A 12,765-nucleotide genomic window follows, 5' to 3' on the forward strand; every position below is an offset into this window, starting at 1 on the left:
ATAAAGAAAAAAAAAACTTCATAAATAACATTTACTACCTTAAGATATCTATGCATATCTCTAAAACCAACTCTGGTTATATCACGATTCCATGGTAATCTGAGAGTATTGTGGATCTCAGCGGCCGTTGGTCCACTTGCACCTTCATACATCACAAGAGCTACAGACAGTAAGCCGTAAGGGGAGAATGCAATATTTTCACGTCTGGAGTAAACCAACTGAAACAAATTTAATAAATAATTATCGTTTAGCACCTGGAGTAAATGTACCTTACGTTAGAAGAGAAATCAAGCTTAGCTGTGGCAAGATACAATACAAGATACAGTTAATTTTATTATATTGCATTTGCATTTACACAACTACAAATCAGAAAAATAAACATTTATTTAAATAAATTAAAACATTTAGTCAAACGGATTACAAAAGTTTGGATAAACTCAATAAAAAAAAATCCTCGAATCAACATGTAGATTCTTGCATTGGAAGGATTCTGTTCTTCTACTTTAAAAGCTGCTTTCTACTTTGAAATTGAATGACCCAATATTAAATTAATTTAATGATGTCCATGAGCTGGAGCAAGCACCGTTAAAGGTTCTAAGTCACGTGCAACTTCAGAATAAGTTAGATTATTGTGTCGGGATTACAAGCTAGCTCTGACATTAAAAAATAATGATAGGTTCTCTCCATATATTTCTGATTTTTTTTTCGCCACACGTAAAGTTCGTATGATTTTAAATATTAATTATATTTCAAAAGTTCCCCTAAATTCAGAACTATATACATTTTTTTAAACAACAAAGTGATTTTCACCTGCAACTCCGATTGTGGAGTTAGTTAAAATTATATAAAAGACAAGAAGCAAACTTTGACATGTTCCATTTAAGTATGTTAAATCACAATCCAAGTTATTCAAGGTTAAATTTGAAGTACAAGTTTAAAATAGAAGTAGAAGGAATCAGAGCAGTTTTACTGAATTTGGGCCACAATTTTATGAGATTGCAAACCTCTTGGGCCTTCTTCCTTAGTAAACGTTTTTTTCTTAAACTTTCGTTGCCATTCTTCGAATAAAGTATAAAATCGACTTGAAATAAATATAATGTTGTTGCAATTAGTACAATTCAAGTTCTTAAATCATAAGCCTTAAATAAAGTAAACTTTGCAGTTAATTCAACATAATCACAATCACATATTTAAGAAAATTTTGTGAAAATAAAATAATTAACTTTTTAGATTTTCTTTCCTTAGGAGCTTCTTATAGCTCAATACCCGGTGGCGGACAGTGTTGTCTGTAACGAAAGAACACTGTCCGGAGGCCAAAAGTGCACTGAAAAAAGCTCCGGGCGCCAATAGCCTCAGATTTGACGCGCCTTAAATTAAAAATTATTAACAAAAATAAACTTTTTTATTAAAGAATACAAAAATTGGCCGCTCCTCAATACTTCCTGAAAATAGTTTATTAAGCTATTACGGAACTTAACAGAACCATTAACATACGTTTATCTATATAAATATTGAACGTACTTCATTCATTAAGTGAAATAATCGACCTTGCGAGGATCAATTGGTTTCACTTTACGCCCGAGTAACAAATACTGACTGAGCAAGTTGTGTGTAGTACAAAAAAAACAAACAAACTAGCAATTCTTTTTACATCAAACATTTCCGTATACAAAGCTGAAAACCATAACAAACAATAACTTCGATTTTTAGTAAAAGAGGAAAAAAAGAAGAATTCTGTACTATCAATCAGAAATCACAATTGGATATGCAAGTGTAAAGCGCCAACCACCTTTTTTAACCGTGGATAAAGTAATTTGTAAGCTGTAAAATATGTAATTTACCCTAGGTTTTGCAAATCATCTGTCTACTGTAACTTACAGCAACTGTTTTGATTTTCCCAATTCTATCACGTTCGCATCATACTCTCTTTTACACAAATAAGAGAAAGTGATATACAGTAAACAAATCTAAAATAAAAAGCAATGTAATTACATTCTATAATAAATAAAAAAAGATGTGAATTATGCGTATTGTATGTAAGCGTTATGGGAAACGAAGCAGATGGTGTGATCAATAAGAGCTGCTTCTCAGATGCCTAGGACAACGAATTACAGACATTCCTATTAACGTTCGATTACACTTATGTATCTCTGCAAAACCATACTCGTATAATTTTTAACGTTACGAAAACTATTTTAAAACATGCTAGATTAAAATGGATAATTAAATTAAAATTTAAAAAATACTAAATTAAACTCACCAGCCAGAATGTAAGAACATTAAAAATGATTTAAACTATAATAGTAAAGAAGAAAATTGCCCCTCTCTTTGGATCTGGTTGCTGTAATTCTCTTACTGAAAAGCTATGAAGGCATAGATTGCCGCTCCTAGCCCACAAGTTAACAGACATCCCACGATAAAAAACTTTCGTTTAAATTAATGTTAGGCAATAAGTAATACTCACCATAAACATACTTGGAGCTACCCAGAAGTAAAGATGGAACATTTTCCACTAACTGCTCTCATCTACTTGAAGAAAATAAATCGCCGAGACTTTTGGCATTTTAATTGGCTGGCTGAAAGGGTTTTGTCAGGAATAGTGTGGGACGTTAGGTAGCTGAAAGAGGATTGCAGGGGTCTTTGTAGCTTGCCGGGAAAGAATTTCAAGGACTCTTTGGGTAATTAAACCGAAAGCATAGAAGAGAGCATACTGAAGATTGTTTGAGGATTTAGCTATAACCTACCTCTAAAAATAGCTCTTATTACCTCTTCATAGTTTTGTTTGGGGTATTACACAAATGTACTTCTACTTTTAACATGATCTCATCTAAAGCGTTCGGAGCTTAACCGAATCTTCTATTTCGTAGTAATTATTGCGGCCATATAACTACATGCGTTTCGCTGTGCTATCATTTCCTACATTATTACGGGCAAAGCTTGTAATTTGCTATGCCCCAGTGACCAAGGCCTTGAAATCTTTTTTTTTTTTTTTGCAAAGCTTCTTATCCCAAATTTATTTCAATTTATCAAAATGGTTTCCCTACTTGAAATTGTCTATGTGAATGAAAATATTAACCGAGTAAAGCATTCACACTTCTTTCTTTCACTTAATTTTCAAAAAATTAATTGGATTAAGTATTTTTTTTAAAGAGGAGAACCTACATTAAAATGGTTCCTATGAGATTCAGTTCCCTGTGTTAATAAATAATAAAATGTAATAAAAAATAATAATGCTAATAGAACATGTATCAATATGGGAACATAAAATGAAATTTTATGAATTGATTGAAGGCTCTCCTCTCGAAAACAAGATGCAAAAACATTCATTACTTATCACTAAAAAAAGGTATCTTTCACCAGTATAATGCGGGACTTTACATAACTGACGGCCATCAGACAAAAACTTTTAATAACTTGGATGAGATCTTTTACCTCATCCAACGTTCCTCTCCACCAAATATAACCCCCACAGCCTACCCCTGTTTAGATCTCTTCAAAACCGTTGAAATTGGAGAATGTAACCCCTTAAATGGAATAAATTTGAGCAGGGGTTATCAGAGTGAGTTTGTGCTATCAAGCAGCGATTCACACAGAGGCCAAAACCACTGGAGAAGTAGCTAGACCCTTTTCCTCCAAACGAACGTATCTATAACTTAAATTCAATTAATTTTAAAATTGTAAGCGACAGAATTACTTACAAAACTTTTATTTAATATTAAAGAAATAGAAATATTCTAATAAAAAATAAAGGTAATTTCTAAGATTGCTCAAGTTTGATTTAAATAAAAATAAAGTAATGCCTATTTTTTCAGGCAGCCTTCACGTCCAACTACCAAATTAGTTTCCATGAACGAAGGCAATTAGCAAACATACTTTTTATTCTCATGATAACTCTAGAATAACACCCAAGACCTAGACCAGGAATCGAACCCAGTACCACAATATATTTTAGCTTTAAGAGCCTCGTCTCTTACCACTAGGCTATCGAAGGGCCTTAATATTAGAAATAATATTCCTTAAAAAAACAAAAATCAGTTAAATCTAATTGATAGTTAAGATTACTCATTTTTAGTATCAGCTTAGTAAAACATATTAGAACTAATTTAAATAAAAAATTACTGAATAACTCATTGCGTATAATTGAAAGTATGTTATTATTACAATATGAGTCATCATAAAATAAAACTAAACAAGAAATTTGCATTTTTGCAACTGAAGAAAATTAATTCCTAATGTATGTTAAAAAATGCTATGTTCTATTACGTAATCATAAACTTCTTGTGTAACAATTTGATAATACCGGTCTCCAAGTTCTAGGTTAGACAGTATTCACTGGTATGACTTTCCAAGTATGTGGATGGTGGAATGGTAGCACGGTTGATGGCAAGCAACACACCAAACAGCTGAGAGTTCAATGCCATCTATAATATATATACGGTCAAGTTATTTTACAAGAGGAAAATAACACGTCATTCTTCTTTATTAATAAGACCGTAAATTACTATTGTTAGAAAAGTAATGGCTACTTTTAAAGCTGTTCATTTTCGGAGGGAGGACAAAGTAGGTCTAGAATATATCTTTTGATACGTGAGTTTGAAAAATGGTTTAAAGTTTGCAATTTAATTTTATTTTAAGATAAAGAACACCAGAGACCAGAAACGAAAAAGAAGTATTTAAAATACGAGAAGAGACAAAACAGATAATTTAAAATTGTATTAAGTAACTGCAGATACTTTAATTCTGCAATGAAACAATAAGAGCTTATCGATCCTAAGAACCCTTTGTCACAGACCAATAAACTGGTAAACATTCGATCAGTACGAATAACTAAATGGTTAGTAGCATATCCACGCGAAAGTCCAAGTTTTACATCTTAAATATTCTCTTCATAGGAGTCTCTTTTCCACTACCCAGTAGCTGATAATGCTGTCTAGGATGAGAGGAAACCGGTCTTGTAATGAGAAGTGTTAGGAGGCCAGTAACCACAGATGTTAACGCACCTTAAATAAGGTAAACAATTCTGCTACACGTGGGGCTAGATGAGATGACAACTCTTCACTTCTCACCACTTTAGAAGTTTTATTTACCAACAGACATTAAAGATTATGCCCAGTCCCGATATTTTAGAGAATTGAGTCAGAAATATGAGATATTGAAGATTAACGAAGGCATACTTTTATACAGCCAATTATCCCTACAATACCTCTGCAATAAAGTATCTTTCCTGCAATAAAGATAGAAGAAAATAATAGCTAAAATTTAATCAGCAATTAAGACGTCTTCTGATAATTGTACAAAATTTCCTTTTCAACCAGCAATATTTTAATCAGCATTTCGAAATCTTAGGCTTTTAAGTTATTTTCTACTACAAGAAAGTTTAGCTATAGTTCTTTAAGTAAGATGGATGTTAAATTATTCTGAAAGGGGTTTCAGATAATACTTACTTAAAAGCCCCAACAAACTCCCAAAAGTATTTTTATCAAACATTTTTAAGCTTTACAATTAATGGCTATTGTTGCATTAAGAGGAAATTCAACAAATAAAAATAAATTAAAAACATTTAAACAAAAGGAAAGTCTATTGTCTCAATTGATCATAAACTTAATCAAAAATATGCAAAAGTAAATAATGACACCAAATTGTTATTTTTATTATTATCATTTGATTTTGTGTTTTGTTAATAGCAATTTTGTTGAAAATAGACAAAACAGATGCGTGTGCTATTGTTAAATGCATTTCTTTCTTTTTTTAAAAAAAAGAAAAAGAAAGACACAAAATACACTTAAGACAATGTGAAAAGTGTTAAGTAACTTTCACGCCCATATCCGCGACCTTTTTTACGCAATATCATTATTATTTTGAACATCTTAATTGACAGTTGAATTTTGTAAACATTACTTCTGTAAATTGGTTGGCATAACTTACTAGTTGACCCTCACACTTGAATGAAAGTTTTTTTTACTGTGTGTAAAAGTGTTTATTTTTATTTTTTAATTAGATGTCATTGGAAACGTGCCAGAAATCAAATGAGCAAAATTTGTGTAATTTTTTTTCTTCATTAATTACTGGTTAGAATTATTTGTGAATGTGCTAGTCAAAACTTGACATGTCATCATTACAGTATTTCAACTATGATGAAACAACACTTTTACTTAGTCGCTTCTTGTCCACATTTAATACTACTGTTTTCTTAACACATAACAAACATCAATTTTAATATATAAAAACTGAAAATTATGAACTAAAATCATATTAACTACCTTATTAAAGGAAAGGAGGCAGACAAGCCATCTTGTTTTTAGAATCTTTAAAATTGGCAAAGTTTTTAAATAGTACCATTCTTAAAAGACACGATAAGCTGTGTAGTATAATAAAGTATAATCAGATCATGATTATAAATTGCTACTAAAAATAATTGCATTTTTTTGGTAAACCGCTGTGGATATGATTTTACTGGAATGCAGAGACATTATACCTAATTTCCAAAGACAGAAGTAAAACGTTATTCTTAGGATATGTTTGCCAGATTTTGTTAAAATTATTATTGTATCCATATCCAAGTTGAACTTTAAAGTTTACTCTTATTAAATTGAATCAGTCTTCACTTTATTTTCAATTAATTATCTATTCCGATCTACACTTTGATCTTAGCCAAAAGGCCGAGAAGCGAAACAGAAAATTACCTCTTATTGAATTCAAATATAGAAAAAATAAGACTAATCGCACAAATGCGTCTAATGGGCAAAAAATTAGGTAGAATTTTATTTAAGAAAGAAAGATACGAATTTAACCCTACAAATATTTGCTCGCTGTGTTTGCTAAAAGTTGCTGATGATATATTTCATTTTCTTTTTGAATGCCCAAAATTGTCTGCTCAAAGAGATAAATATTTGGTTCAATATGTTTTAAGGTTTGATGCCCCAATTGAATGTTTCGAAAATCTGTTAAACATTGATAATGTAATTAAACTTGAACATATTTTTTTGTATAGCATCATATGTTTAAAAGAAAGAAAATTATATTTAAACTATTCGGCCTAATTAAAAGATGAATGTTTTTTCTTCTATTTCTTAGATTTTGAATTTTTCATAGTAGAAATTTTAAGCTTAATTTAAGGTTATATAATTTCAATTTTTTATTTATTTATTTCTGTTGTAATTTTAATTTAAACCCTTTTTTGGTTTTTATTTTTTGAGTTCTTAACTTATAGATGGATATTGATTTCTGTTTTATTTTTTGTAAATATTGTGACCTCAACTCCATGCCATAAAGATGTATTCTTTTGTGCAAATAAAATGATTGATTGACTATTCCGATCTACAGCTCACTCTCAATATTCCTTCACTTGCCACCAGAAGAATTTATTATGACCTCTCTTTCCTCTGCAAACTTCTCCATTCTCAAATAGACTGTCCTTACCTTCTTTCTCTAATTTCTTTTAATATCTCATTCCATACTACACGACATTCTTCTCCAGTCAATGTACCGTACTGCAAACATAATTACGTTTTTTACTCCCCTATCTTTCGTATGATGCGGACAGCCAACAAATCATTTTAACTTAGATTTCTTTGGCACAGATATACAAAATTTTCTAAATAAAGCCAGATGACAACCATTTCTTTAACTATTTGTATTGTATAAATCTTTATAATAACCTCTAAAACGTAAAATAAAATGCTAGAGCCTAATTATAAATACCTTAATTTGAATTATTTATGTTATTAATATTGTTGTTTCTGTAAATTGGACATTGATCCGTTTTTTATTTAAAAATAAAATAAAAATAATTAATTCCAAGGGTATAATTTCTTGTGTACCATAACCGTTTTTTACAAAATAGTGAAGCTAGAAAAAAGTGATACTGTATACAGAGGTACGAGAGAATATTTTCAACCATATAATCAAGCCTCTTTTCTACAAGCGGTTCTTTGGTCGAGTCTTGAAGTATTATGGCTCGGGTAGGATTTCAGCAAGACTAGATCTCCACGTTGGAATCCAACATACGCTAACCACAGAGCTAATTCCTACTCGCATCATTGTTGTTTTTATTAAGGCATACCTCAATATTGACGCCAATAGCCTTTTCAGTGTACTGACGTTTAGACAGTACTGCCGTTTAACGGTCACTGAGCAAATAGAAGCCTCTATACAAAGGGGATTTTCTAAGAGAACAGGACATTGAGCTTAAACCACGAGGCAGTCCACTGAGATAATCTCTTTCCTTATTTTCTAAATCAATTTTTTTAAAGGCACGTCAACATCTGAAGTTATTTGCGACCAGAACACTTCATTGCAGGCCTCCTGAAGTTTTCTATCGTTACTGATAAATTGCCATCAACGTAAACTAAGCTATGAGAGGCTTCTAGAGAAAAAAGATCAAAGTGTTGGCACTAGATTCGAACCAGGATCTCCGCATAGTTCAGGGCACTAAGCAATGAAATAATCCTTCTCCTGCTTTATTAAATATGATATGAGTAGAAATCCAATAATAGCTTTGAACCAAGTTGCAACTCCAATGACTTAAGTTTGCTATAGAAAGGCCCATGTATTCGCTAAACCTAAACTCGCTATACACTTTAACTTCCACTGCAGGCTCCAAATATAACTGTGAATAATAGATCTAGAATGTCACTCAAAGAAATTGGGTACACAAAATAAGAATTAGCTTAAGGAAGTAAGGTTACAGAAAAAAAAGTGTACAGAATTGATGATAGAAGGTCGACTGTTTTGAGTCACACATACCTTTTTTTTATGAAATCCTAGCAAAAAAAATTAGAAGGAATACGTCATCACAAGAAACATTTTCTTCATTCTCAAGAAAAATAAACTCAAGAAAATGATGACGACATTTGACTAAAATAAAAATAATGTAATCCTAGAAATTATGTGGAAATTAGGGGGAAAAAAATTAGAAAAACAAACGTTATTTCATAATACTAGTTGGAAACCCAGTATTTTTTTAAAGAATCTTTTTTTTGTTTTCTTCAATTTCACTGCTTGTCATCACAAACTAATTGTATAAATTAAGGGAAATGCAAAAATAAACAAAAATTATAGTCAAAGATACATTGCTAAATATGCATGTAAGCTCGCTGACTGTGTAATAGGTCAGATTTCATGTCTTTAACGACCAAGGTCTTCTAATAATACTGGCCAGTTGCACATGGATCTTATTACTGTAATTGGATAAAATTTACCTATAATGAACATATTATTTACCTGAAATAGGGGTCAAAGTAACCAATTTAGGAGCATTACATAAAAAGCAAAAGTAGGTTATGTAACCAATAACAAATTGGATGCTTTGTAAATTGAATATGTTTTTTATCACTATAACTTAAACAAGTATTAGATGCTTTTTACCTATTTTTTAAATTTAGGTGAGCTATACCATTAGAGAGGAATCAAACCCTTTTTACTTTTTCTCACTACATTTTAAGTTTTGTGGAATCAAGAGATCCACAGATATGTTGATGAAATCTGGCTAACATTATTCGTGGGCGGCTTCTACTCGTAGAAACATAATCACACCGCCCATAAATCCCCATTGAGATGTGAACGAGCCAAGTGATAACAGATGAATTATTATTTACGGATTCATGCATATTTACACAGCAAGTTGCAGCAGCAGCGTGAAACTCGCTTTCGATAGAAGCACTATTCATATTGTGATGATCGTATTGTAACAACTGGCCTAGTTCATAATAATTAAATTTCATAGCTCAGTTTACGGTCATTAACCTAGACAAACGGACGTACAGGAAATGTTATCATACACGATTCAATTGAATTATATGAAAAATATTATGCTCTTTAGTGGACATTGCGCTTGAGAACTGATTCTATAAACTGATATAATAACCTTATAAAAGATAATTTTGTATGTGTGTAATATTTTGAAAATTTGGTAAACATTTCAATGTATTTTTGGTAACCTAAGTTCAAAATGAAGATTTAGAAAAGTGATAAGTAATAGGAAGTTAAAATTACATTTTAAACCACTAGACGACCATACAATAACAAAACGATCCAAATTTTTAAACGAGAGTACTATTTCACTAGAATGAAAATTGAGTTGGAGAATTTCAAGAATGTTACGCTGAGGATTCTCTTATCGCGAAGATATAGATAGTCCTTGAGTTAGAAATATTTTTTTAGAATTCAGAGGAACCTACAATATGTGTTGTTGATAAAAATATAATTTAGAAGATTCGACGCTATAATCCTTTCTCTTACAAAGAATAAGAGAAAATAAAAACCTCCTTTAGGATCTATAACAAAAGTCACAAGAAGTTACAACCTAAAAAATAATATAGAGCAATTAATGGAATCCAAAGAAATATTTCTTTAAAAAATAAAAATAAATAAATTAATACAAAGAAGAATAAAACAGAACGCTTCAGAAGGCTATATTACAGAAAGGTTAAGTGTTCATCACATACTTATATGGGAAATGTTAATTTAATGACAATTATTTGTTTTGTTTTTTTTTAAATCGTCTTTTAAAATAATTATTGTTACCTGACATGTTTTACATCTATTTCCTGCATACATTGTTAAAGAAATAGATTATTTTATTAGAACAAAGATTGTCACGGTCAAGTACCCACCATAAACATTTGTCACTCTATATTATAAATAATTGAAAAGAATTCTCACGAAATCTTTGTTAATTTAAATAAAAAGCGACAATAATGAAGGAAAAATAAACTTAACAGTGATTACTGTGTGTATGTTGGGAATTTAAGTGTTTTCGTGTGTTTATATTGAGATAACCAAGATAAGGTTAGTCCACTTCTTCCTTCGGAAAACTTCTAGTAATAACTGTTGCAAGGCAAATCTTTTAAGAAATGAACTGCCACAACCACAGATTAAATTTCGGGCGTTAAGATGTTGGTTAACCGAAGAAGATAGAAATTCTGTTACGATCGATGATTAAAACCAGCAGTTTTTCTTACAAGAAAAGCTATTGCTAAGGAAAAAAGTCTTAGGGGCCTAGGTGGTTAATATCAAGAAACCAACTGGATGAGAACTTTCTTAGTTCAAAAGTAAAGCCATCGCCTATTTTTTCAGGCGGGCTTAACGTCCAACTACCAATTAGGTAGCCATGGACGAGGGTCGGAAGCTCATACTTTACTATAAACAATTTTTTTCTAACAAATAAAAAGTAGTCACAGGCAGGATTCGAACTGGGGATCTCCCACTTTCAAAGCCAAGCTCTTGACCACTAGACCAACACCCGCCCCCACTACTATTTAGTTCAATCAGAAAGTTGAAATCAGAACAAAAAATATGAACAAATGTACATCCTTAAAAAAATAAAAGAACAAATTTAAAAATAATCTGATATGATTCACAAGACTTTGGGCTTACTAGATTCTCATAATTGAGTCTAACGGCAAATTAATTTTTTTTATAATTATTTATTAATTTTTATTACCTACTATAGCACCAACACCAATACAGCATCTTAGGCGAGCCGGAACCTTTCTTCCCTTGAAAATAATTTCTATGAAAAAATAAAATACAAAATTGAACTTAAGAGTGTTGGTAGGACAAATATAAAGAAACCCTTATCTCATTAATCAATCAATCAAAGGAAGCTTAATAAAAATAATCCAACTTCCATTCAAGCGATATTCTGCATATTCGAAATTTAAGCAACATATTTAATTTTCATTAACAAAATTACATAACCGTTGCACAGTATGCAGATATGAAATTTTCATGGGACGTTCAAGAGCACATTTCCAAGGACACTCCTGAATAATTTGACAGAAATAAGTTTCAACTAAAAATAATAGGCCTTTATGAGTAGTTGTTACATAAAGTTTCAATAAATATGGTTGATATGATTTTTGAAAATATGCGGAAAGTTTTGTATCAATTCATACTCTTTCGCACTTCAGATCTCGCGGGGATCTTCATCCTTAGAATTTTAATAAAATATTCTTGTTAACACGTTCTACTCGGATCCAATAACAAATAGATTGAAAAAATGCATAAATGAATTATTAAGTTTCGAATAAAATCCATAATTTAATTGATAAGAACTTTCCCAGTATTAAGCGTAATTGGAATGCTTTTTTAAGATTTCAAATTTAAAGCAAACTGAACGTTAAGATTTTAAAATAAGTAGTATGAGTACCTATGACAAGTATTCTCCTATAACAATGAAATAGCCTCCTGATTCATAAAAGAATACTTGAAATTATGACAATAATAACAACAAAAGAAAGTCTTAATTATACTAGTTTCGCGCTTGACGAAGATAAAAAGGGGAATGAGCGGAGCGAGTCACTGCCTTGTACCGATACAGCGAGCACTAAATATGACAATGTTTATCCTTTCCAAAGTTCGCCTCATAATGTAGTCACCGGTTTCGGTATTATGCTACCCGCATAATCAGATACAAAGAAGGATAGAAAGAGAAGTAGAGGATAAATAAAGTACTTCTTGCCTTTTATAACAATGAACACATTGATATGCGTGTAAATATGCTTTTTTTCCTGAAAACAAGTTATTGATTTCTAACGAACAATTTAATATCTCTCCACTCCTATAAAAGAGATCTTAATTATTTTTTGACACACAGTCTTTGTTAGTTTGTTCTTAAAATTAATTATTAACTTGTTGATTGAGCTTTTACTTTGTTTAATGTCTTTACAAAAGCATTTTATTAATTAATTACCCTGTTTATTTATTTCACGCTTTATGAAGAAAGATTTGTAAATACAATTAATACAATGCCAGATAAAGCAG

At 30.9% G+C, this 12,765-nt stretch overlaps 1 protein-coding gene across 12 annotated transcripts in view; it reads right to left on the reverse strand.

The window, feature by feature from the left end:
• LOC141447871 (uncharacterized) overlaps positions 1-12,765 on the reverse strand; it is a 47,136-nt gene that overhangs the window by 24,831 nt on the left and 9,540 nt on the right. For 11 of the 12 annotated variants that reach the window (XR_012454647.1, XR_012454644.1, XR_012454646.1 and 8 more), the window contains one exon: positions 39-218. Coding sequence is in view for 4 of the 12 variants with exons in the window: in XM_074115771.1 (XP_073971872.1) it covers positions 39-218 (180 nt within the window). In the remaining 8 variants the exon portion in view is untranslated. Of the gene's footprint in view, positions 1-38; positions 219-2,464; positions 2,613-12,765 lie in introns of those variants that run through there. The other variant, XM_074115774.1, reaches the window with a different exon arrangement.

This window comes from Rhodnius prolixus, unplaced genomic scaffold (assembly GCF_049639745.1).
Source record: "Rhodnius prolixus isolate KJV_2025 unplaced genomic scaffold, Rpr scaffold_13, whole genome shotgun sequence".
NCBI classification, from domain to species: domain Eukaryota; kingdom Metazoa; phylum Arthropoda; class Insecta; order Hemiptera; family Reduviidae; genus Rhodnius; species Rhodnius prolixus.